We start from the raw sequence: 27226 nt of genomic DNA on the forward strand, positions 1-27226 counted from the left end.
CAGAAGGTTACAGTAATCAAAACAGGAGATAAGGGCCTGGACAGAATTTTGGCAGTCTGAACATAAAGCAAATGGATCTTAGAAACATTATGGAGGAAGTGGCAGCAAAATATGGATGCAATCTGACTGCTGGAAGAGAAGGAGCAGCTAAAAATGACCCCCACGTTACAAAGTAAATACTGTATGTGCAAACGTGCACGTGGAGGCACACACCTCCAACCTCTCACACAAAAGCAAAATAATATTTGAAAAAAGTGAAGAACTTGGTGGAGAAAAGAAATTAATTTGAAACTAGGATAGTATTTCAAAGTTACTAATGCTCCTCTAATAATCAAGGCCATCCTATACCTGTTTCTGAAAGTAAAACTAAGGGCTTGTCTGCAGAGTGGGGTGCTGCACACTACAGGGCTGTGATTTCTAAACTGCACTAACATGTTGTGCATTAATTAGTCTGAGAATCAACTAGGGCAGTGGTTCTCAACCTGGGGTCCGGGGCCCCCTGAGGGGGCCACGAGCAGGTTTCAGGGGGTCCACCAAGTAGGGCCAGCATTAGACTTGCTGGGACCCAGAGGAGAAAGCCAAAGCCCCACCACATGGGGCTGAAGCCCAGTGCCCTTAGCCCTGCCACTGAAGCTAAAGCTGGGACTGAAGCTAAAGCCTTAGCAATGTAGCTTTGCAGGAGCCCCTGTGGCATGGAGCCCTAAGCAATTGCCCTGCTTGTTACCCCCTAATGCCGGCCCTGGCTTTTATATGCAAAAATCCAGTTATTGTGACATAGGTGGGCCATTGAGTTTTTATAGCATGGTGGGGGGGCCTCAGAAAGAAAAAGGTTAAGAACCCCTGAACTAGGGAACCTTTAGTTGACATCAGCAGGGTCTATATGGACCATTTAATGTGTAACACATCAGTGCTCTTTAGAAATCAGACCCCCATACTCAGCATTGCTACACTGTGTAGGCAAGTCCTAAATGTATCACAACTACCTCCATCATGTAAGATTAATGGAACACACTAATCTAAGTCCTTCTGAAAATTGACGTTATTACCTAATTGGTCGATTCTCTTTACTATCAAACAGTGAGAAGATGACTTCCAGTTCCTCTCCCAGATTGGAACACATCAGACTCTTCATCTGCACAAAAAGATGGTGGCTGCTTGCTGGCACAGGAGTGTCTTTCTTTCGATGACGATGCTCCATCTACATATTGGCATCAACAACAACCACATGTATCAGCAGGTTCAAATATTTATAAAAAAGCCTAATACATTAAACATAGTACTAGTTAAACATTCTAAATGTGGGGGTAATTACTTAATCCCAAACCCCTCATTTTAGATGTAGCACCTGTTCTGCAATGAGCCAACTGATTTTTGTCTATTTTGACTTAATCAGGGTTACACACTGGCTCAGTTGGGACTGTTAGAATCCATTAACCTCTAAACTTCCAGCTCCTTCTTCTAACCACCAGAACCTAAAACCACCGTAAGCAGGTATGTACCCAAGCTTTATTCAACATCTGGTTTAAAGAATTGCTCCTTAAAATATACTATACAGTTGCTTTGTAGTTATTATTCTAAAACCAAAAGGTTCACTTTGACATAGTATAATCTGTGCCAGACTGCTCTGTAGGTGAGTTGCTTTTTCCCTTAATAACCTCATTTATCAGTTTATAGTTTGACCATTTTAACAGAACCCAGGATTGGAAAAAAAAAATCAAGTAGCACTATTTCGGTCTCTTACATTGTGATGAAAAAATTTAATTTTAAAAGCTGACACTTCCAAAGTACTTAATCCTCAATGTAAGCTAACATCTTTTGCTTTTCTCCTTTTTTTATTTTTAAAATTTATGTCTCTTAGCTGATCACTAATTTTAGTAAGATTGCCCATGTTAGCAATAGCTAATTTTATTTCTTTTATTCCTCTTATCTAATTTAGCTAATCTTATGAAGTAGTCAGCGTTTTTCCACTTAATTGTATTTTTCATTTTTCTTCACTTGATTACAGTTTCCTTTCCACATAATTAGAAAAATATTTCATATTAAGTGTCCAAATATGATTCTCTAATACTACATACAGTTTTGAACTTTGAGAAAGATCAACCCAGTGTTTTCAAAACGTAACCCAAATACTGAACTGACACCACAATGAAACAGGTGACCTGTAATGTCAAGTCAAATGACAATCAGAATATATAGTAAAAAACAAGAATATTAGCAAATGTAAATATGCTAGCTCACATTTATATGGGCCCAATCTTATCATTTGTGCTTTATTCTATGGCCCATGTTAATTATTGAAATACATTTGCGTTAACAAGAGTAAAACTTAGTTTAAAAAAAGTTTTTAAACTTAAGCAGATAAGACTCTGATCTGTATTACTGCAGCAATTTAACATTACCATAGGTCATATCCAAATCCTACTGAAGTCAATTGGAGTCTTTCCGTTCACTTCAGTGGAGTTTGTATAGATCAGGCCCCTTGAGAAATAATTATGATAATTTCCCATAAAATAAAATGGATCATTCTGTGTCCTGACAGGTTTCAGAGTAGCAGCCATGTTAGTCGGTATCCACAAAAAGAAAACAGTACTTGTGGCACCTTAGAGACTAAAGAATTTATTTGAGCATAAGCTTTCGTGAGCTCACGAAAGCTTATGCTCAAATAAATTTGTTAGTCTCTAAGGTGCCACAAGTACTCTTGTTCTTTCTGTGTCCTGAGAAGCCGAAAGGAGAGTTGTCTCTTATAGCTTTATTGACATCCATGTTATTATATTAGCTGAAGAGACCCCATAACCCAATATGATTAAGAGTGACAATACTCATACAATGGATATATTATTTCAATTCCATTAATCTTGGCATAGCCTAATGCAACTAAGGGCCCAGTTACAGTATTAAAGAAAGCATCTCAGATGATTTTACTCATGAGTAAGCTTTTATGGAACCATTCCAGAATTGTAATGGTTTCAGTGATGATATAGGACATCCACATAACATGGGGAGCACACGCGCACACACACAGAGTCATTGGAAAGTTTAACTCAAATGAAAGCATCTCTCATAACTACAGACATATCAAAATAGCCCCAAAGAAATTTCTGATATCAAGACAAATTCCATTATGTTATCAATAGAAAGATACTGATGCAGACATTAGAATTATTTTTTATTTTGAACGCATTAACTAAGAGTGAAAATTGCCATTGAAATGTCAGCTGAATTAGACAATGAACTCAGAGATAATTAGATACAGTGACCTAGGGACCTCTTAATGCCAACTGTCATTGGACATAGGGGGTGCATCAGGTTTTATCGGGATACTCTGGGAGCGATATCTACGTAACAGGTTTCAGAGTAACAGCCGTGTTAGTCTGTATTCGCAAAAAGAAAAGGAGTACTTGTGGCACCTTAGAGACTAACCAATTTATTTGAGCATGAGCTTTCGTGAGCTACAGCTCACTTCATCCGATGAAGTGAGCTGTAGCTCACGAAAGCTCATGCTCAAATAAATTGGTTAGTCTCTAAGGTGCCACAAGTACTCCTTTTCTATCTATGTAATAGTTCACCAAAGGGTGGAATGTGAAATCTCTTCTGAGGGCCAGTAGCCCACTGGTCATCATGATCTCTGTGAAATGTATATACGGATAATATTTAAGGAGTTATGTATCTATACTAAAAATTATGTTCTTAAGGTCCTGGAATTAAGGCAGTCACCAGGAAGAGACACACCTTGGAAATGTTCCTTTCAGTCAGTAGGTATTGGACACCTATCTCCCTGTCTGGATTTTTGTATTATATGCCTCACAATACGTACTGCATATGAGGCATGAGAGATTGGGAAATCTAAGAGAGGAAATTTACAGGAATAAACAAACAGTGAGGGATGGGGTGTCTGGTTTATGAATAAAAACAAAGGAATGTGTTTTTTCTTGGAGTGCCAGGGGACACACAGAGTCCTTGGCAGAGACAAACTGACAGAGTGTTTCTCATGAAAACAGGGTCACAGCCAGCCAGAAATGAGGGGTTCAGGGTGCAGGAGGGCACTCTGGGCTGGAACAAGGGGTTGGGATGTGTGTGGGGGGGTGAGGGCTCTGGCTGGGGGTGCAGGCTCTCTGTGGGTCTGGGGATGAGGGATTTGGGGTGCAAGAGAGGGCTCTGGGTTGGGACTGAAGGGTTTGGAGTACAGGAGGGGGCTCCAAGTTGGGGCAGGGTGTTGGGGTGTGGGGGGTGAGAGCTCCAGCTGTGGGTGAAGGCTCTGGGGTAGGGCTGAGGCATTTGGGGTGTAGGAGCGTGATCCAGGTTGGGACCAAGAGGTTCGGAGGATAGGAGGGGGATCAGGGCTGGGTGGGACGGTGGGGGTTGTGCAGGCTCTGTGCAGTGCTCACCTCAAGCAGCTCCCAGAGCTTACCTCAAGCAGCGCCATATCCCCGCTCCAGCTCCTGCAGCTCCCATTGGCCACGGTTCCCGCCAATGGACTGGGAGTCAACACTCGGGGAGGGGGAACGTAGGCAGCACACAGAGCCACCTGGCCACGCCTCCATCAGCAATAGCAAAGACGGGGAGCTGCTTGTGGGGAACCGCCCATGAGTGCCCTTCACGGACCTCAAAATTTTTACAGTGGACACTTGTGTCCGTGTACGGACACATTGCTGATCCCTGCACAAGAGTATCTTGTTAATTAAGTCTAGAATGCAGGTTATGATTTTATTTATTATGTAACCATTTGTTTCCAATATTTCTATTTGCTAATACTTGAATCTCTAGTTTTGTTAAATAAACTTACACTTTATTTCACTATACACATATCTAAGTGCTTTGATATGTTTATAACTGGGCAGTGATCTGAAGTGGAACTGGTAAGCTGGCACATACTGCTTCTTTGGAAGCAGTGAATCTGTAAATACTGCAAGTGTCCAGTAGACCAGGGGCTGGATGCTCCAGGTACAAACTCGAAGGGCTCAAGTGCCGGAGTGTGCCAATTGCTAACCTGTGGAGTGACAGCAGGGCCTGCATAGGCCTAGAGGGAGTCCTTGTGTGGCCCATGTCCAGTGGATTTGGGAAGCTGACCCCAGCAGGCACAAACAAGGCTTCCTCATGCTAAGGGTACGTGGTAGCAAGGGCTCTCACAACCCTGGGTGCCCCCGGAAAGCACAGTTGCTATCTACTTACCAGCCTATAGAGTTCTGTAATACTGATCTCGTCAGGATCCACCATAGCATATTCTTTTCTTGGAACCAAGTCTAGCCCCAACTGCCTGTAAAGGAGAATATGGAAATAATGGGCACACATTCCAGAGCACATGAAAAAATTATATTTAGGACTCTCTAGCTTTCCTTATTTGCTTGTGCATATTTTGAACTCATTGTTTCTCCCTATATTAGAATTTTGATGGAAACAGCATGTCTAATACTGTGCATGTTAATTGGTGTCATGCCTGGATTCCAGCTGGCCACTAATATATTTTAAAGGTCATTGTGTGAAGGTGCGTAATTAATTATAAGTCCATTGATAATTTCTCCCTCCTTTTTGCTGTGTAACATTTACACTGGGATGTGTTCCATCACAGCTTTTAGTATTACATAATATTGTTAATTTATATTCCAGCCTGACTCTTGTGCAGATAGCACACTTTGAGGTGATTTGTAATGTCAAGTCAGATGGAAACCCAAAGAGACAGTTAAAAAAAAAAATTCAGCAGATGTGAAAGCATTAGCTCCTTTTTATATAGACCCAACTTTATCAACTGCACTTGAATTTCTGGCCTTTATTAAATAATGAAGCAAACTTGAGTTAACAGAAGTAAAATGTAGCGGAAGCTTATTTTTGTCACTGATGTAAGAAGTTAAGACATTGAATACACACATGGTGCAGATGTGCTTAATTAAGGTGATGACATTTTAAACAGTCAGGAGAGCTGCACTTTAAAATATTAGACAACTCTTGAAAAAGAAAATCTCTTATGTAAGCAGGAACAGGTGACATTCAAAGTAAGTCAGGTCTGTGTCCCTCCGATTAGCATAAAATTCTTAGGACACAGTTCTTTAACAATTTTTTTGTTATAGGGCTCCTCAAAGATTCTGATAGTTGAAGATGCACCTACAAATTCAGTAACTTACAGCACAGTTGTTGGAGATTTCTGTGTTTAATCAGGACATGGAATCATTGTGGATAGTTCTCTGAAAACATCCGCTCAATATGCTGTGGCAGTCAAAAAAGCTAACAGTGTTGGGAATCATTAAGAAAGGGATAGATAATAAGACAGAAAATATCATATTGCCTCTATATAAATCCATGGTACGCCCACATCTTGAATAATGTATGCAGATGTGGTCACTCCATCTCAAAAAAGATATATTGGAATTGGAAAAGGTACAGAAGAAGGCAAAAAATGATTGGGGTAAAGAACGGCTGCCATATGTGGAGAGATGAATAAGACTGAGACTTTTTGTCTTGAAAAGAGACGACTAAGGGGGGATATGATAGAGGTCTATAAAATCATGACTGGTGAGGAGAAATGAAATAAGGAAGTGTTATTTACTCCTTGTCATAACAACAAGAATGGGTCACCAAATGAAATAAATAGGCAGCAGGTTTAAAATAAAACAAAAGGAAGTATTTTTTCACACAACACACAGTCAACCCGGGCAACTCCTTGCCAGAGGATATTGTGAAGGCCAACACTATAACACGGTTCAAAAAAGAACTAGATAGATTCATGGAGGATAGGTCCATCAGTGGCTATTAGCCAGGATGGGCAGAGATGGTGTGTGTGTGGGATGGTGTTAGTGCCTATTTGCTCCTCAATCCCCTGCTTGGCTCAAGCCCATGTGGGCTTTAAGGCACTAGGAGGGGCTAAGCTCCAGCATGTCTGGGCACAAGCTCTCTCTCCTCCGTCTCCCAGTCTTCCTTCTCACTGAGATGGGAAAAGGCAATGTAACCTTGCCAGATAGCTGACATGCAGTCTTATTAGCAGTGTCTAATGGTGGGTCCGTGGTGAAATTTGGGGCTTGATGCAAGCATTTTAAAAAACTAATTTAAAAAAATGAATTTGTCACACTTGGCTCGTGGAAATGGAACACAAGGGAGCGGAAGGATGATGAGAACAAAAATAAAGGGTGAAAGATAATGGACTAGGGGAGGGAAGAATTAAAAAGTTATTTTGTTTTACAGGTTTTTCACATTTAAAATACTCCTTGACACAAACTGCTTCACACACCACTCAGTATTTGTAATTCCTGTTCTGCTGTCACCCACATTGTGCATCCTGTTGCATTTCGGTCTGGAACTCCATCCATGCCAATCTCCTTGTGTATTATGATCGCTGTGGAAGGGCCCAGCCTACTAGTACACACTGTCACTTTCTGCCAGGAGTAAGGCCCTGCAGCTGCGCCTGCTCAGTACTCCTGAAACCCTAACAAACTGGCTCGCCTGCCTGATGGACTGCCCTGCCTGAGTGGCTGAGGAAGCTAGCAGGCCAGTTCTTAAACCCAGCTGCAGCAGTAGCTTGCTGGCTGCTCAGCAACCACACCCATGGATTCTCTGCCTTCCTGTGCTCGTGTCTCTCCAAGCTCTGCTCCTGATCATCTCCTCCACAGCTCCAGTATAGACTCTGCCCTGCACCCAGTCTTGTTCACATCCTGTCCCAGTCTTTCTGCTGCCTCAGAATCACCCCTGCTCCTGCCTTCCCTGACTCCCGGTAATCTAGTTGTGACCCTTGGCTCTGATTCCTGGCTCTGACTTGACCCTTGGCTCTGGCATCTGGACTCTGACTTTGGTTCTGATATTCAGCCATAGTTCCTGGTTTTGATCCTGTCTTGCCCCTTGACTCTGGCATTCGAACTCCGACTAGTAGGCCTGACTGCCTACAAATCAGTCCCATGACATTTTGTTTCAAAGTATCCAGTGCTGGCTCTGTTGGGAATAGCAACCGTTTTCATGCACATTGGGGAAAACTGAAAATAAAAGAATTTATATGACAAACACTTTTACTCATTTATATCTTTTTTCAAGGTAATAAAAGAAAACACACACACATTCACTCTCCAAAGCAGCTGGTTTCCTTAAGAATAATATCCACTGGAAGAGGTTTTAGAGTACACATTATGACAGACAACAGAGCAGAAAGTACTAAAATCTGCTCCAGAGTTCTGTTTCCCTTACAGAGGAAAAAAATAGCAATGAAAAGTTGTGGCACACCAAGGGTACCATCAAAGTTTTTTTGCCTAACTAATGGGAGTTCTTATTCTGTTACATTTTAAAAATTCATATATAGGGGCAAGAAAAAAAATCACTGTTTTACCAGAATATTGGTATCTACTAGCAAAAGATGTACTGTAAAAAGGATTCTCAATCTATAATCACATACACTGGCTGTACTTAAAAGATTATTCCAGTTTGTAAAATATTCCTTGTACTTAAAATGAGAAATGTTAATCTCTTTCAAACCACAGAAATTTTTAATTGTGACCACTGTGTGAAGTTTTTCATTTTATTCATGTGCTAACTATTAAGTAGATCTAGTGTTGCTATCCAAAATGTTGCCTGGTTAAGTTTTCCTTGGACTTAGTATTTTGTATGCAATGTTTTTTAACAACATTAAAACCAAACACTGTATTTTACACAACTTTTGTATCATTCTCAATATTTTTATACTTCTGTTTAAGGTCTTAAACTACATGTTAATCTGGCATTTAGAGAAAACTAAAAAGCATTATTCATCCTACCCTTATACTCAATGGGAATTTAACTTCTCACATATTGCAATATTAAGTAATCAATAAACTCTAAGGCATAAGAGAGATCTTATCAAGACTGAAATGGCTGCAAAGTTCAGTTATGAAAGTTGAAGGCGCCCTTATGGAAGGAAGACAAGATTCACTTACATTTAAAAGGTTTGGAAGATTATCAACAACAAATGAAGTATTGTCAAGTGAAACAGAATTCAGAGTTCTTTCTCCATCACCCATTACAATATAGATGTGAAGCACTACCCCTGTTGCTAAGAAAAGGGGCATGGGGGACAAACACAGTGACTTGTGTCCACTCAGCCCCGCATAAAGGGTTTCTGGAATTATGTACACACATCACTGAAATATAAAACCATGTGTTCAGTTAGGCTTATTATGGAGGCCACAGAGGGTACATCTACACAGGGATAAAGAACCCAGGGCTGGCCTGGGTCAGCTGGCTTGGGCCCTGGGGCTGAAAAATTGCTGTGTAGACATTTGGGTTCGAGCTGAAGCCTGAGCTCTGGGACCCTGCCAGGGTGGAGCCTGAATGTCTACACAGCAATTTTTAGCCCCAAAGCCCCAACCCCACGAGCCTGAGCCTGCTGACCTGGCGAGCCGTGGCTGTGCCGTGGTTCTTTTATCCTTGTGTAGATGTAGCCCGTGTATTGGTCAGCAGGATTTGGAACACCTGTTCAGCAGGTATAGCAGGCCTACTGATATGAAGTGAAGGGGAGGTGAAACGATGCTACAGCCCTATTCTCATCTTGCCTCCTCTGAGGCTGGTGCTGATGATGGTTGTTATAGCTGGTCCCTGATTTGTTCTCCCCAAAACCTGCATCCAAATTATAAATCTGCCTCTGAATGTGTGTCCTCGGTCCTTGCACTCACAAGGAACCCTCCGTTGGCCGAGCCTTAATTTTCCCTAAGTATCCAAGCTAATAAATCAAACCTTTTAGTTTTCAAATAGAGATAATGGTTCTAAGGAGGCTAAATATGAAAAGAAAAAAGGTATGTGTAACTAGATGGCTTAGGTTCTGATCATGGAATATGGAGCTTTAGACTTTTAAGTCACTGGGTCAAATTCAGTCCAGGTTTGGTAGTTTGTCCAGTTTTCAGTGGACAGATGTTCCTATTACAAAACTCATTATCACAATTGACACCCATGTTGGCATTCTCAGCAGTGTTCTCAAGAACTGCATAGATATGGAGGCTGATCATTGCCCTCTTTTTTCCTTTCTACCTCCATATGTGCTTTGTTGGAGCAGAAAATGGGTGGGAGAAAGAACATGACTCTGAAGGGTATGCTAGATTGGTAAATAAAGGAATCTACTGCTATAGAGCTATATATTATAGCTGTAAGCTTCAAAGGATTTGATCATTTTTATGCCTACTAAAAACATTTGCACTATACAATTTAGAGTGACCTAACTATTCAAATCACATACGTCAAAGTGCAAGCCAATCTCTTGAAAAGGTCAAGAAGAACTTCCCAACTATACATGTACAGCACTGTATAACTATCTAGGTACATAAATCGAGAAGGCTTCCTATAGAATGTGGTACAGACCACTGCCAGACATAGGACACTGTGACCACAGTAGCCCATTTATGCCAATTAGCAAAGGGCACACCCAACCACATTGTTGTCAGAATAACTAGACAATCAGTGTTTTGTAAGGTATCATACAAAAACTGGTGACATGCTGGTGACTTCCTGAGGTCTCTTCCAACCCTAATCTTCTATGATTCTATGGTCATGAATATCATTGAGTGATTGTATGTATAGGCTGTGTATAAAGACTTGTGTGTGTGCTGGAAAAATGTTCTGAAAATATCTTTTGGAGGCAGCTGATAAAACAAGCCTGCCCTAGACAAAAGAATGTGGATTTACCTGTCTGCATGTATCAAGCTAACAGGCGGATGAGAAAACAGAATGGCTTGATTACAAGCAAAGGCAATGAAAGTACATTTGCATCTAAGATAAACAAAGTGATCAAGCCAATCAAGAAAGCAAGCTGACCAGATGATGAAAAAAGGGGTTGGAGCTTGCACCCCAAAGAATTCGCAGCAGGGGAGAGGAACTTTGTCTGGGTTTACTTTTTAAAGAATACATTTCAAAGGTTTTCCAGACTATAAAAACAAAGAAAGGGAACTCCTTTTTTATCCATCACTTAGGGGACAAAGGGATCAGCACCCTCTGAGTCTGTCAATGGTGGATCCTCCTGCCTGTGGGGCTGGAAATGGCAGAAGCTTGAAGTGATACTCCTGTGGGAATTCTGTGCCACTGTACAATGCAGAATTTTGCAGAAATTAACATTGTGCGCGCAGAATTTCCTTTCCCCCACAGAAATGGGCTGCAGTGCTGCTGGCCACCATTAGGGGTCACTGGACTCTGCAGAGCCCAGCTTGCACATAGAAGACATCCTGGGGGGAGGGAGAGGGAGCTAGAGGTTCCTGGCAGCTGCAGTTCCCAGCACGCCTTGAGGGAAGGAGACAATGGTGCGCAGGAAACTCTGTGCAAGCCTTAGACCGAGCATTAGGCTGTTTCTCCCTGTGGATCCCTGGGCTATGGGGAGAAGGGTTGGGCTTTAGGTGGGGGTATCTGGGCTGGCGGGCCCCCCACAGTTGGGCTCTGGGGAGAAGGGGTTGTGGGTTGTCTGGCCCCCCAGCTGGGCTCTGGGGGGAAAGGGGGTAGAGAAACAGAAACTGGGTTGTTACAGGGATTTCTTTAACTCTCTACTCCTGGGGGAATTTTTGTGTGTGTCTGCATTGTTACAGACATACTTGCTGACAGGAATTATGACATAAATTACCAAAATAATAGAAACTGGTATGATTATGTAGTGTTATTTTCACAAATAAAATTTGCAGAAATTTAAAATATTAGGTGCAGAATTTTTATTTTTTTGGTGTAGTTTTTAGTTATTAATTTTTTTGGCGCAGAATGCCCCCAAGTGTGGGTCTTTGACTAACAGGCTGGTGTGTGCACTCTCTCTTTGGCAGCAGCAAACTTGGTAATTTCTATGAGTGACAAGTGATAGGAGCTGGACGTTATGGACACGTTTCTGGGAAACTCAGGGGTGTTATCTGCAAGGCAAGGTGAAGTCTGGCAGAGTCTTGGGGAGTTTGCTGGTGATGCAGAGAGACTGGTGTGACAAGAAGCTGACACACCATTAGCTTGAGAAATAGAAGGGGCAGTGGATAAGATGGAATATAGACAGGTAAAGAAGAGTAACAGGAAATTATGTCAATGGGAAAAAAACCTAGTAATAAAACCCAATAATTTATTTGGAAATGATCTGGCAAGGTACAGAGTACCCTCAATATGAGCTGGCTTCAATGATTGTTGAGGGCACTCAGCACTTCTCTGTGCCTGGCAGGACTGACCATCTTATGAACAAGTATGCTCCTTCTCTTCCCTTTTTATTTCTTTCCTCCCATCTCTCCAATTCACCCAAAAACTAATGAAATTAGCAACCCAAGTAAAAAGAATCTTTCTTCATAAAGACTAGCTGCTGATGATTTCCTCCCTCTGCAGATAGTGTCTGTTTCTAGAATTCATCTGCTTACTCTATCAAAGCCAGCAGTAATACTTAAGTAGTTATGAACATCTGTAAAGTGTACAATATCCTCCTTCGATTTAGTAATAAACTAAATACCACTCCTCAGTATTTCTAAGATGCCTATCACCTTGGTTTCTAAACAATGGGTGAGCAAATTATTTACTGGTGTAAAAGGACGGTAGAAAATTACAAAAGAAGATTCCACCTGCAAATCAGGATTCATTTTTTCCTTCCTTACTCCTTCTCCCCAATTCTGTTAATTATTTTCTCTGTTTTGCCCCCTTTTACTGTATTTTTAATTAATCTTTCAACATCCCTTATCCTGAGAAGTATCACCTGTTACTTTATCTTCTTTCAAATTCTCTAAGATGTGGATCTGATCTTAATCCACTGTAGTCATTGGAAAAACTCCCATTGACTTCAAAGAGTTTAGGATCAGGCTTTATGTTCTCACATAATAATTTCAAGTCAGACCATACTTATTCCTCATGGATCACAAAAAGAACAAACATAATGGCAGAAAAGCTGCCCAATGACCAGTTAAGTTTATAGCAGAAATTGACACACTGCTTTAGAAACTAGTGGCCTGATTTTCAGAGGTGCTGAGCAGTCACAGCTCCTGTTGACTTTAACAGGAGTACATGTGACTCAGCACTTCCGAAAAATCAGGCTAGAAAGTCCTTGTAATTAAGACAGCAGCAAAAGAAGAGTAATGTACGACAGGTCAGCTGCAGGTTAATCTCAGTGCAGTTTGTCCTCTCCCTCCACAATCTCAATTTTTCAAAATCATGCTGCAAAGCTAGAGGCAGAAAGCTAGATACGTATACAGATGTCATCACTCTAAGAGTACACTTCATTTCCTGGCATCTGTTTTCAAAAGTAATATTGAGTCGAGAGTAGCCTATTGTGTTTATTTTTCCTACGTGCAGTGTGTCTGGAATAGAGATGAGCTTGCTGGCCTTTCAAACTGTGCAAGATAGTGTCAAGATCAGCATGAGCGGTGTCTGGAAAAGTTAAAACCACATTCAACATCAAAACTTTAAGCTATTAATTTTTTATTTCTAGAATTCATGCTGTTGTTATGCAGTTAGTAACAGTGAAGTGAAAGCCTTTGATATGGTATGAGTTTACCTAAATACAAAGGCAAAAAAATACTTGTTTGCTATCAAAATGGTGACAGCGTATCTGATTTACTTAGCTCTCCTAAATAATATTCAGGTAAAAGCAAAATGCAGGAATCTGATTGGTTTTCTTTAATAATTTTTATTTGTTTCTTAATATATCTTGAAGCTGCCCAGGTAAAAACTGACCCATGACAGAATCAAACTAAAAATTTTGGACCAAAACCTCAGCTGTCATGAATCAGCATACCATGTGAGGATATGGCCTTGCATGTATTGATAAGGTGTTAAAAAGGAAGTCACCTTTCACCTCAAGATCCCTGCTAGCCCTACATTTCTAGGATTGCTAGGTAAGTGCCAAGACAAAGCAAATATTTGTTGGGCTTTTTGTTTTATTTTTTGTTTTGTGGTTGTTTTATTTTTTAAATAAAGTGAAGCTACAAATCATTTCTTTTCAAAGTATAAAATGTGCTGGTCCAAATCCACCCCTCTTACAGAAAAGAATTGATGGGAGGGAAAGAGTCCTCAGAAAATGCTGACATCAGACTCAGCATTTCTGCCACACACCAGTTCCTTATTTTAACACGTTACCATGAGCATAAAATTGTGGCGCTGTGATTCATTTATCATGACTGTGTTACCATAACTGCTTCTATTATTAACGCTTACTTACTCATTGCCCCAATCCAGGCGAGCAGTGATATGCCGTTTTACATCCTTCATCCGGTCATGGGTAAGATGGCCAACAAGCACCTGCCTTCTCAGGTCCAGGATTTCATTCATTATATGCCATAGTCGATGAAAAAGATCCCCTTCATTTCTCTGTCAGATACACAAACAAACAGTTATGTATACACCAGCTGAGGAGGTCAACAATGCAAACAGGTACACTGTGAGGGGGGAACAAAAGCTCTTCTAGGACCCTCCCTAACTTCTCCCTCATGTGCTTCATTTCCTCTTTGCCCCATCATACTGTGACTCTCCCTCAAAGAACGGGTGAGGAGGGTAGGAACAAATCTATTCAGAGACTCAACATCACTTCACGCACAAGCTACTTGTGTTCACTAAAGGCTACTCTTGAACCACTACCTCCATAGCCTTCACTACTTCTTGCTGGCCTGAGGAGCAAGGAATCCGTTTCAGTCCTTATTTAGGCAAGCCTGATTACTGGTAGTGTATATCCTGGGTCAACTGCAAATAGCTATAAGTACATGTTTTTACATCTTTCCTGACAGGCACCTTCTGCTTAACTTGACTCTCAAACATAGGGAATTATCTGAATTGCCTTATGACTACTTCTCCCCACACTTTCCCATCATAGTTACACAATGGTATATTTATATAAGGGTACACTTCACTCTAGAAGTACAAAGTATATTTCATTTCCCATAAAACCAAAGGACAGCAACAGTCCCCTTCCCTCACCAGTTCCAACTCTCATTAATTAACGTCGTCATATTTTTTTATATTGTCTGGAGAACCTTATTTTGAGGAAGTGCTTTGAATCTTTAAGATCTGATGATGTAACATACAGAGTTTTGAAAAACATTGTGTTCAGAGCTAGTTCTTCTTATCCTGGCATGGTATCTCCTCTTCCCCTTTTCCTTGTTACTATGAACAGCTTCATAAAAACAGGAACATCAGCTGCCCCTGCTGCACAATCCCCATGAGAAGTCAAAATCCTCTGTCACATCACTACCTTGTATCTGTAACTTCTGAACCCGAGAACCTCTTCCAACTGCTTTGTTTTGTCTTCCTTATTTATTTCATTTACAGCATAAAGCAGGCACCTAGCCCACTTTTGGTGCCAAATAATCATAATTAGTTGCTATGAAGAAGATTAAGCAACAGGATCATATGAACTTCTTAGCAACACAGGTCTTGATCCTCATGCACAAGTCCCTTGAAATAGAAACAAACCAGAATATCTAGAAGACACAGAACTGCTTCCAGATGGAAAACTCTGAAAAAGATTCTATCAGGCACCAGTTGGTCAGTATTCCTTTTAGTAAGTGTTAGCAGGGCAGACCCTAATTTTGTTATAGAAATATACTCTTTTTCAAATAGCTGAACTCCAATATGAAATATAGGTTATGCCACTGAAAATGGACACCACCATGGGACACAAAATGTGACCTTCCTCACAATTATTTTAGTCTGATGTTCAATATCTTCCAAGCTCTATAAATATTTTGGATATTTTATAATTATATTGCTGTTATGTCTAGCAGCCTTGATCATGGATCAGAACTCATTATGCTAGATGCTGTACAGAGACAGAACAAAAATATGGTCCCTGACCCAAAGAACTTCTTGTTTTTCCAATTGTCACTATTGCTGAGAAATTAAAATAACCATTATATTAACCAAGTCTATGCTTCATAGCTGCATTTTGGTACAAAGGCTATCCTAGTATTATTGAATATGTTGATGTTCAAAAATGTTTTTGCCTACAAAATTATAAACTTAAGGAGGGATTTTTTTGTTTTGGTTTTGGGGAAGGAGGCGAAGGAGGTTTAAGAAAGCCCTAGAGATGTATTAATTTCACTTTTATTAGAAATATAGTGTGGAAAAATCCATGATTGAAAAATAAAAATTAGCAGAGAAAAAGATTCTCATGAGTTAAAATAATGAAGAACAGTTCTAAACACCTTGATAAGCAAATACATTTAAAATAATTGTATTTACAGATGATTCAGTGATACATTAGTTCAACTAATCATATATGTTATGAAATTAGAGCCCACATATCTTACTACAAAAAGGAGTCGATTCCACATCCCTGTCATAATAAATATGTACAGGAGCCTTATTTAAGGAGATCTCTTTGCTTGACTCGCATTAAATAATGAAGCATTGAAGCCTATCTCAAATTAAGAAGTAGTGCATACAATTTCATTACAGCTCCACTGTCAAATTCAATTGCTATGGTCAGTCCATGAGTGGCTTAGGTAAAGCACTCAGGTGACTCAGTTGGATGTGTGGCACCACCTGCTGTCGTGCTGGGAGATAACAGTCCCCGAAGGGGCTGGCTGGGTATCATGAGCAGAGCAGTTCAGGCCAAGCCAGCTGAATGGTTTGGGTGCACAGTGGTTCCAAGGCTTTGAGGCTTCACCCCGGGGGGGGGGGGTACATCCCATCACACAAATTATGAATGAAAATATTGAAAAGTGCTGGACCAGGACAGACCCCTGTGGGATTCCACTAGATACGTCCTCCCAGTTTGACAGAGAACCATTGATAACTACAGTACTCTGAGCACAGTTGTTCACCCATCTTATAGTAATTTCATCTAGACCACATTGCCCTAGTTTGCTTATGCGAGTGCAATGTGCCTTACTCAAGCAAATCAAAAGCCTTGCTAAAATCAAGATATATTACATCTGCAGCAGCTTCCCCACAACCACTAGGACAGTAACCTTGTCAAACAAGAAAGTTAGGTTGGTTTGCATTGATTTGGTCTTCATAAATCCATGTTGGCTATGACTTATTATCCCTATTATCTTCTGGGTGCTTACAAATTGATTGTTTAATAATTTGGTCCAGTATCTTTCCAGGTATGGAAGTAACTCAGGTCCTCTTTGCTTCCCTTTTTCAAAAGAGATACTATATTTCCTAGACCTCTGGGACTTCATCTGTTCCTCATGAGGTCTCAGAGCTAATCGCTAATGGGTCCAAGATTGCTTCAGCTATTTCCTTAAGTACCGCAGGCAGAATTTCATCAGGGCCTGCCAAACTGAATATATCTAAATTATCTAAAGATACTTTAGCCTGTTCTTTTCCTATTTTGGCTTGTGTTCCTTCCCCATTGATGTTAATATTAATTGTGTTAAGTATCTGATCACAATTTATCTTTTTAGCGAAGACTGAAGCAAAACAGGCAATAAATATTTCAGCCTTCTTGAGGTCATCTGTTATTGCCTCTCCTAGTAGGCTATGTAGAGGACTGTAACGGGGTGGAGACTCACCCAGCGGTGCCTCCTGCTGGCTGTCTGGGAATTTTTACCAGCCCCGGAGCGCCCTCTGCCAGTGTCTTACCCTCACTGGCCCCCATGTCCCTCCCGGACCCCAGTGCCCTTTTACGTGGGGTGCTGCCCCTCCAGGCAATACCCCACAGATCTGGGTCTCCCCTCCCCGGGGAACCCCCCACCCTCTATCCCCACCTTGCCTCAGCCTATGGGCGACTGCCAGTCACCATCTAACACCCTTTCACTGGGGCCGACTGCAGTCTGTATAAGCCAGGCATCAGAGGCGAGGGGGGTTTGGACCTGCTCCTTCCACCTATCCTTGGGCTGCCCTGTTTCAACCCCAGTACGCTGTCTTAGGCTGTCTGCCAGGCCTGCAGCCTGGGGCTTTTCCAGCTGGAGCCTCCCAGCTCCTTTGACCTTCCCCAGCCCTGCTTCACCTTAGGTACCCTGGTATGCTCCCCAGCAGCCAGGCCCGTCTCCCTCCACAGCTAGTGGAGACTTGTACGGGGAGACTTCAGCAAACCAGTAAAGTGCCTGAAACCACTATGGCTTATTGCTAAAAGCATACAAGTCAGCAGGCTGTAAACTCGCCATTCAGCAGTCTCAGTTTAACCAAGGCAGGAGGGGAGCGGTTTTTTTGGGTGCCAGAGAGGGCAGCTTGACCCCGTGTCCTTCCTGATAAGAACTGTGTTGAAGTTGCTGATACATGCATCTTAGAAGACCAGGATGTGCCCCAGGAATGTCTATTGGGGCCTCAAGGCTGCAAACTTGAAAAACCCACACCTGGTTAATCGATAATCAGAAGAAGCCTCTTGCTTGCCCATTGGAACTGCTTGCTTAACAAGTTTTCTTTAAGGGATATGTCATTCTATTACTAATGTATAAATAAGGGGGAAAAGTTTGAGGTGGTGGGACTCTTCAGGACTGTACTCTCCCTCTGGATGCATCTTGTGTTCCCCACCAGCAGACGGACTGCCACTGTGCCACTCGAGAGTCACACTCAGCTTTGGTAATTATGAAGGGTTGGAGGTGTTTTACTAACCCGTTGCGGACGGGTGTATAAGTGCTTGAGACTAAGTAAAGTTTAGCTTTAAGTGAAAGCACTCTTGTGTTGTCCTGTTTGTGCCAGCCATCTATCGGTCGGACAGCCGCGTCTCCCCTGATTTATTTCCTGACACTACCTCACACAGAGTAAAAGTTACCAAGAGTTTTGGGTTGAAAGAACCCCGGGTAACAGACTCTGTGTGCTCCTGGCCCACTGCCCTCTTATAAGGGCCAGCTGGGCCCCGATTAAGCCAGCCACAGCCTGATTAGGGCGTGACCCCCAGCTGAGGCTGCTTCTCCCAATCAGCCCCAGTTTTCCTTCCCTGCCACAGCCCTCTCCCCGGGCTGTTTTAAGCCTTTTAAGGCAGGAGCGGGTGACCACCCCACTACAAGGACTTACACTTTCTTTTGTCATTCTGTTGCTCCTAAAGTACTTATAGAGTCTCTTCTTCTTGCTTTTTATGTCCCTTGCTAGGTAGAACACAGTGTATGCCTTACCCTTTCTGATTTTACCCCACTTGTAGAACAAGATAATATAAAATGGACCCCTTGCTAGAGCACTTGTACTGTCCAGTGAAAAGCTCTTCTCAAATAATCTACTAATACACCATTTTCCCCTGGTAGATGAGATATAGGACCCATACAATGAGGATACTGACCTTTACAAACAGGAAATTTGACTGACAACTGGCTAGCACAAACTTTTTGGTGATGTGTGTAATGCACTCCCATAATGCTATCCCATCAGAATTTAGACAGATTCTGATTGCATCTTCCACTGAAATCACAAACATTGGAGTAGATGGATATCAAAGTGAAGAATCCCTTACATCCTCTAGGATTTTTACTGCAGATGGCAGGAAAGTGATAAGGGAACTCCCTGGAGGGCACGTTCTTCCCCATTTTATGAAATAAGCAAACTGGAAAGTACTGAGACATTGTGGTTCAAGTGTTCCTAGTCTCAAGAAAAGATAGGAGAGTCACAAATAGCCTGACCAAGGCCTCAAATATAGCCTGATATTCAAGCTATCACATCACAGCAAAAACATTGAACCTGTCCACTGTCAGAAAGTCTGGAATATATCAAGGCTTCAGTGAGCATACATCTCCTAAATAAGTACCCTTGTTTGTTCAAACTATTAGTAAAGAACCCTCTGGACACTCTACTAATGGACAAATCTATGCGAAGACAGATACCCAATAATTTGTGGAGAACAGTCATGACAGCCTTTAATAGAACTCTTGCTGCCACAGAAAAGCCAAGTAGTAAGGTACAGTTTTATTGACAGAGGTCGTCTTTGACTCCCATCGGAGTTATTTGTAAAGAGACAAATATATGACATAGAAGGAGTAACAACTCTGGAATGCTTCTGGAAATGAGAGAGTTCTGTCTCTGGGACCCAGAGACCAATACAATGAACCTCAGGGAGTTAGTACAGCCAGACAAATTTTGCCCAGTGGCACACACTATATTTCATTCACACTGTGGCCAGGAAACAAACCTTATGCACCATTAAGTGTAGGTTATGGATGTCTCAACACTTAGGCCTTGTCTACACTCTCGGTAGTGCGTGCAGTATGTGCAGCTACATGCTGCAGTGAGAAGACTGCATCCACACTGTGTAGCATGTAGCTATGTGTGGCTGGGGGGAGGCACTGACTGAGGAGGAGGCAGCATGGAGCTGCTGGAGCCTGTCCCTGCAGTGTCTCCCTGCCAGAGCCTTTTCCTACTGCAGGGACCTTTCCATGTTTTCCTGAGAAAAACTTGAGTTCACACCCAGAACTCAGGGAACTGACAGGCCCAGGACTAAGTAAACTGGCTTTTTCAGCTTCTGATAGTAAGAGAGCCTAAGAATGGACAGTCCCTCTTCTCACCTACAACATGGCAAGGGTCTGACAGATGGAACACTGGAAGACAAGCAGGGCATTGAGTGTGTGCATCTGAAAATGGCCAGACAGGAAACACAGTGTGTAAACACTGTCCTGTAAACCGAGGGATCCACCATTCCAGCTCTGATCATTTCTTTTTTCCAGTGTTGCGAGACCTCCACACTGATCTGCTTCTTTACGCCACTCTGTCAGGCACAGAATCAGTGAGGCCAGGATGCTAGAACAATTTTTATAGTGGGGGTGCTGATGATGGAAACCATGTATTTGGTGTTTGTTATTACTATTTCAAGCCCAGAGTTGTGGCAGCACCCCCAGCACCCACAGTGCCAGCACCACTGAGTGAGGCAAGCAGTTCTGCAAAGATCATGGTGTTGGAAATGTAGCACCAGACTCCACCGACCTTGGTGGATGTTGGGCCTTAGTGGTACAGAGCCTGTAAACAAGTGACTCAATAGTCAAAGATGTCAGATTCTCATGCTGGCCGGATCCCAGGCAACAGGATTCCTTCTTGGCAACTGTGCTTGGCAGTTCTTCACATGTAACTATAGAATCTGGATTCAGACTCTTATCATGGATCCAAAGCGATATTTATCAGACATGGATTTGTATACACGTTGTTCGGTGTTGTGGGGGAGAGGGGATTGGTAGCACTCGATCATTGCTCTCTTGTGGATCCATGTTTTGCAGCTCCAGATCCACACTAGGCTGCTGGATCCAGATGTGCGTTTTGTAGCTCCATATCCACACTGGGTGGCTCAATCTGAAAGCTGTGGATCCAGATCCTTTGGAAATTGTATCCAGCATAAAGAGAGTCACTTTAGGCACATAGCCAAGTCTCCTAGGTCACCCAGGGACCTTGACAGTGACCAGCCTGAGATGCCTCCCCAGTGCAGGGGTGTAAGAAGCAGCCAAACCCACTTCTAAGGGACATTCTTTGAAGGTGACACTGAACTTATTCAGCGTCACCTTAGTTGACTAGGTCTGGTGAGCTACCATACCAGTAAGGTGTGTGATGTGGTCCAGACAAAGCACAGGCTGGATGGAGATTGCCTTGTGTCATTTAAAGGAAAAATCTGACTGACAAACTATAAACAACATTTGCATCAAAAGGGCAGAAAAGGGCAAAGAAAAAACCAAGAGGCAAGCATCAAGGACACTATGTGCAATTTTAGCTCGCTGAACCTTCAGCAGTTAGAAAGGAACTGAGCGGTAGTTGGTGCCACTCCCCCTTTTATACCCACCGAACCCACCAGGATGATAGGGGAAGGGAGGGGCAAGTGGCCCCAATGGACATTGCTTTCCAGAAGGTTCCAAAAGCTTTCACTCCTTGCACCTTGATCCAACAAGTGGAACTATGCAGAAGAAATAAAGCTTTGGAAGTTTTAAATGCTACCCCTGGGATTTGTTTGGCTGGAAATTTGCAAGTCCCCAGAGTGTACTCTGCAGAATCCTGCAGTTCATTCTGCCAGTTTAACACACTGCAGAAGTACTATGTTTATATGCAAACACATTTTTTTAAACAAACTTTCCCCAAGTGGTAATCACTGCTGCAATTTACTCTTGAAAGCAAGAGGTCCATGTACACTTTGGAGGATGCACTTTGTATTATAAAAATATTACAGTATAGGCCTGTCTGTGGGTTTAAATATACTGAAAATGAAATACACTTCCAAAATGACTCTGCTCAAAGTGTTCGAGTGGTGAGGGTTCACATATCGAGAGATACAAGCTACCTAGACAGCACCACTCTATCCAAAGACAACACTACAGATCTGACTCAAAACACTTACGACAAGAGCAGTCTTTCCATTAACTTCAACAGGCTTTATATCAGGCCCTCTCTTCATATCTGGTCTGTGCTAACTACAATAAAACAGGTTCTTTAAAAAAACTGAAGCACCATGTAACGTGTGTAGAAGAGGTCTACAGAAACAATTTTCAGAGTAACAGCCATGTTAGTCTGTATTCGCAAAAAGAAAAGGAGTACTTGTGGCACCTTAGAGACTAACCAATTTATTTGAGTGAGCTGTAGCTCACGAAAGCTCATGCTCAAATAAATTGGTTAGTCTCTAAGGTGCCACAAGTACTCCTTTTCTTTTTGAGAAACAATTTTGTCTTCTCAAAATTTCCTGGTCTAAATTTTCTAAAAATCACTAGTGATTTTGGGCATCTCCATTTTTAAGTGTCCAGCTGGAGATATCTTAAAGGGATCTGGGCTTCAGAGGGCAGTTACTCAGCACTGTTTGGAAATAAGGTCCCTTAGTAAAAATAAAATGTAAAAGTTAAGTCTAGAAATGAACAATTTAGGGATCCAGTCAATTTCCCTAATATTCTGTGACTCAATATCACCCAGCGTACCTTACCTTTGCCCCTTGTTTTGTTCTGCATTGAAAATATGCTGTTAGACATACATTGTTGAATTTATATATCATTTTAGCATGCAAAGATTGTGAAAGGAACATAGTTCCAGGAAACATTCAGATAGGTCAGTTGTATAAATTCTCTCACTGATGTGTGGGTACAGTAGAAGAATATTTTTACTCTCAGAAATAGCATGATTACATTTGTTTAGTGCTATAAAGTCTGTGGATTATATGACATTTAAGCGTATGCAAGACCCTTCAAGTTCATATTTATAAACTATATTATGTAGTAACTAACCCATATAGTTCTTTTTTTGCAGTCAACATTAGGAAGTAGTTTACTGGAATACCACATATGAACATATTATTAATAAGGCATGTTGGAAGTGCATCCTTTACACAGGAAATTGGGATTTTACCATGGACTAGTAGTTTGTTATTTTAACCGTTGCTTATATTTTAGCTAATTATAGGGGGCATAATTAATGTCGGGTGGGTTATGTAAATTAGACTTGGCAATAGTCAATGATGGAGAACTGGCTGGAGCCATTAATCGGTCATTTCCAGATTCAACATTTGAGTTTTATAAAGCTGTGGAACGGTCATGAAGAAAATGTAATTCTGGGGACATGCTAGATAAATGCCAGTGAAACACTTTCTGCTGAATCGAACAAACTTTGGGGGAGATTTCCCTTTTTTAAAAATTAGGTCCTGAAATTTAAATGGAGTTTGTGTATAGCGTCTGCAGGTGTGGAGCCCTGGTCTGACAGATCTATAAGGCCCAAAGTGGCATACTTCTTCTACTGACCTATTGAATTCATAAGAGATGATGGGAGGGAAGAAAAGGAAATTCAAGCTGGGTAGGGTATAGGGTTAAGAATGGTGGAGGGAATGGAGGGGATGAGCAAAATGGAGGGCTTCTGGCAGTTTTGTGTATCTACAAACCTTTTAATGTCGATAAAAAGGCTGAATCTATCTATGGTCCTCTGTCTCTATGCCCTGCGGTTCCCTGCCTCTCTCAATGCCCATCCACTATGCCCTATAGTTCCACCTCTCCATGCCCCATAAGTCCTGCCCACCTCCCCAGAAGCCCCACATTTGTAGTCAGGGAAGAATGGGTCCATGTCCCTTCCACGCCCCTGTCCCCCTTTCTGGGCTCCTTGATGGGCCCCCTTCCTGGTTTCAAACCCGCAAAACATGCTACTGGACTCTGACCAACTCTGGAATCAGCAGCAGATTGGTCAATTTTCTTAAGGGTCCAAAAATAGCAACAAAAGATAGTTTGCTTCAAATAAGGGAAAAAACAAATAGTCCAGGGATGGCCAAACTTACTGACCTTCCGAGCCACATAGGGTAATTTTCAGAAGTTCAAGAGCTGGGGCACACCTGCCCAGCTCATTGTTTCAGCCCTATGGGAGGCACCTGAAAGGGGTTGGGGCTTCAGCCCCGATCCTGCTGAAGCCCCGAGTTCCCACTCCCCACTGGGCAGAAGCCCCTACACCACTACTCTGCTGCAAGGCAATGGTCCCAAATCTCTTCCCGCCCCCCATCTGGTAGGTGGGGAATGGGTGGGGGGGCTCTGTGAACCACACTTCAACGGTAAAAGAGCCACATGTGGCTCACAAGCCACAATTTGGCCAACCCTGAAATAGTGCCTATCTTACATCATCCCCAGCAAGCAATATATTTCTTCTGCTTAAACATGACAGTCAATTTCCCAAATTCTCCTTGCTTCCTGGTCTGGGACATGATAGTGTTTCCTCCCTGGACCTGGGGACAGAGTGCACTTCCTGTTCCCTTTAGGAGTTCTCCCTTAGCCTCTTTTTTATGCCCCTAACAAATCCCTAGCTAACCCCGGCCTACTTTAGCCGTATGTATGTACATCCTATCACAAGTTCTTTAAATCATATACAACTTTGAATAGCTCCCCTGCCACCCAACCATCAAAGTATTAAAATGGTACTTTTGCTCAACAAAGCAAATTTGGAGTGTGTAGGACAAGGCATTTTGGAAGTATGAACCAAATCCTTGAAACACGATAACTTTAAAACTGCTTTTCAGATTTTTTTTCTCCAAACTTTCAGTAGTAAAGGTTCAATAGATTTTATAGAAACGGATGGAGGATGTTCACAATTACAAATTTTTGTGAATCCATGGGAACTATCCTTTTAGTCAGCCTCCTTTCCACAAGTAGTGCTGTGATTTCACCTTTTACAATCCTCCTTAATAAGACCTCACATCAGAAGCACATTTATCCTTATTTAGCGAAACTCTTATGCACATGCTTAGCTTTAGGAATGTACTTAAGCACCATTGACTTTAATGGGACTTAACCACATGTTTACATATAATGCTGCTGAATAGGGAGGGCCTTAAGTCAATGCTTTGCTAAGTTTGGACTCTACTCAGGAGGTGCTGAGGTAAGTGAGAATGGATGCCCTCTTTGGAGGCTGGACTTAATCTATAATCAGACCTCCACATTAATTTACAGGGGTTGGTTTCTTTGCAACCCATGCAAATAGGATAATAGGGCTCTCAGATCACAGACTGACCCATGCTGAATTTGCAGGGTTTTAAGTATAAACAAGACAAATTGAGTCAAGCAACAAAAAAATTGTCCTTGCTAAGAAAGAAAAAAGGAAAAAGTACAGCAAGCCAAAATAAAAGCTGTTCTCTCCCATCCTGCCAATATTTTTAAAACTAACTTATACGCCGTACTTATTATGTAACTGACAACCTTCAGTACTAGTATTTTTAAATCTCTCTTCTGTCTGGCAGCATGTCATTGTTTCAGCTCGGCAATCACGCTTTTACTTTGTGAAACACATTTTATCTTAAAAAGAAAAGGAGGACTTGTGGCACCTCAGAGACTAACAAATTTATTTGAGCATAAGCTTTCGTGAGCTACAGCTCACTTCATCGGATGCATTCAGTGGAAAATACATAGAGAACATGAAACAATGGGTGTTACCATACACACTGTAACGAGAGTGATCACTTAAGATGAGCTATTACCAGCAGGAGGGGGGGGTGGGTGGGGGGGACAACCTTTTGTAGTGATAATCAAGGTGGGCCATTTCCAGCAGTTGACAAGAACATCTGAGGAACAGTGGGGCGTGGTGGGGTGGAATAAACATGGGGAAATAGTTTTACTTTGTGTAATGACACATCCACTCCCAGTCTCTATTCAAGCCTAAGTTAATTGTATCCAGTTTGCAAATTAATTCCAATTCAACAGTCTCTCGTTGGAGTCTGTTTTTGAAGTTTTTTTTGTTGAAAAATTGCAACTTTTAGGTCTGTAATCGAGTGACCAGGGAGATTGAAGTGTTCTCCGACTGGTTTTTGAACGTTATAATTCTTGATGTCTGATTTGTGTCCATTTATTTTTTTACATAGAGACTATCTGATTTGGCCAATGTACATGGCAGAGGGGCACTGCTGGCACATGATGGCATATATCACATTGGTAGATGTGCAGGTGAACGAGCCTCTGATAGTGTGGCTGATGCTTTTTTACTTAAGTATCAAGCTGCTTTCCTTCCACTGGCTGTTCATCATTTCTTTCAAAAGGAGGTTCAAGGTCAGGCTTGTGGGTTCTTGACTTTTTATCCTCCAAAAACTTTTTCTTTTAAAACAATCTGTGCAAAATTTAACCTCCCATTCCAAAATCAAAGTCAAATCAAAGCCACAGCTGCTGGAAAGGGGTCAGATTTTGGAAGAATGTTTTTCCCTCTTTTCCCCTGAGTCCTTTTCTCCCTACAATAGCTGCAACTAACTGTGGCACTTTACTTTCTTGTTTGATTAATATTATGGACTGAAACTGCAGTTCTTTCATGTTACCTTCTGTTTGTTACTACGTTCTAGATTATTTCCTTCACTCTGTTGTTTGTGGCTTTTGATTGTTTATATTTGAAAAAGAACCATTTGATCTTCTTGTTCTTGCTCTTTTTTTGGTCTTTGTCTTTTAATAGCCATGTTAATATTGTCATTCAGATTTATGCAGTCACAGCTTCCAAAACGTACCATTTTTAAATCTAGACTTTGAGAACAAATCAAGCCATTCCCATTTATTCTTCTGTGTTACTATCATTTACATGGTGAACAGATGTCCTAGTTAGTCTCTGGCAGAAAACCATAATATTGGATTAAAAAAAAACTGGGGGAAAAAAAGAGGTTTAAATAAATCCTGCATGGAGAAAAAAGCCAAACAATTTGATCTTTGGATGAATACTTTTTTCCTTTTGTTTTTTCCTAAATACAAACCACTTTATTTTATTATTTGTAAGGTGACAGAATCTATTTTAAACTGCGTTCAAGCGAGGCAATATTATATAGTATTTACCACATAAAGTTGTTTCCACATTGTCCCCCAGTCTCTTAAAGTTGATGTCATCTCTGTGATAACGGAGTCTTCTGTTGGAATAACCATTTCAAACTGCCTGTGGCATCCAGAAGAATATATGGCATTATACAAACAATATAAACCACACTGCTATTGCTAACATAAAACCTCTCTCTTACAAATGTTGATATTTATTAACATCCCTG

General features: G+C 41.6%; 1 protein-coding gene across 4 annotated transcripts in view; it reads right to left on the bottom strand.

Annotated features, from left to right (window-relative positions):
• DOCK4 (dedicator of cytokinesis 4) overlaps positions 1 to 27226 on the bottom strand; it is a 420789-nt gene that overhangs the window by 231887 nt on the left and 161676 nt on the right. For all 4 annotated transcript variants that reach the window (XM_084616809.1, XM_084616807.1, XM_084616808.1 and 1 more), the window contains exons 5-8: positions 27021 to 27117; positions 14087 to 14235; positions 5170 to 5254; positions 1047 to 1198 (exon numbers count right to left, since the gene is read on the bottom strand). In XM_084616809.1, the coding sequence (XP_084472935.1) occupies positions 1047 to 1198; positions 5170 to 5254; positions 14087 to 14235; positions 27021 to 27117 (483 nt within the window). The remainder of the gene's footprint in view (positions 1 to 1046; positions 1199 to 5169; positions 5255 to 14086; positions 14236 to 27020; positions 27118 to 27226) is intronic.

This window comes from Lepidochelys olivacea (assembly GCF_965140295.1).
Source record: "Lepidochelys olivacea isolate rLepOli2 genome assembly, chromosome: 1".
In the NCBI taxonomy this organism is placed as follows: Eukaryota; Metazoa; Chordata; order Testudines; family Cheloniidae; genus Lepidochelys; species Lepidochelys olivacea.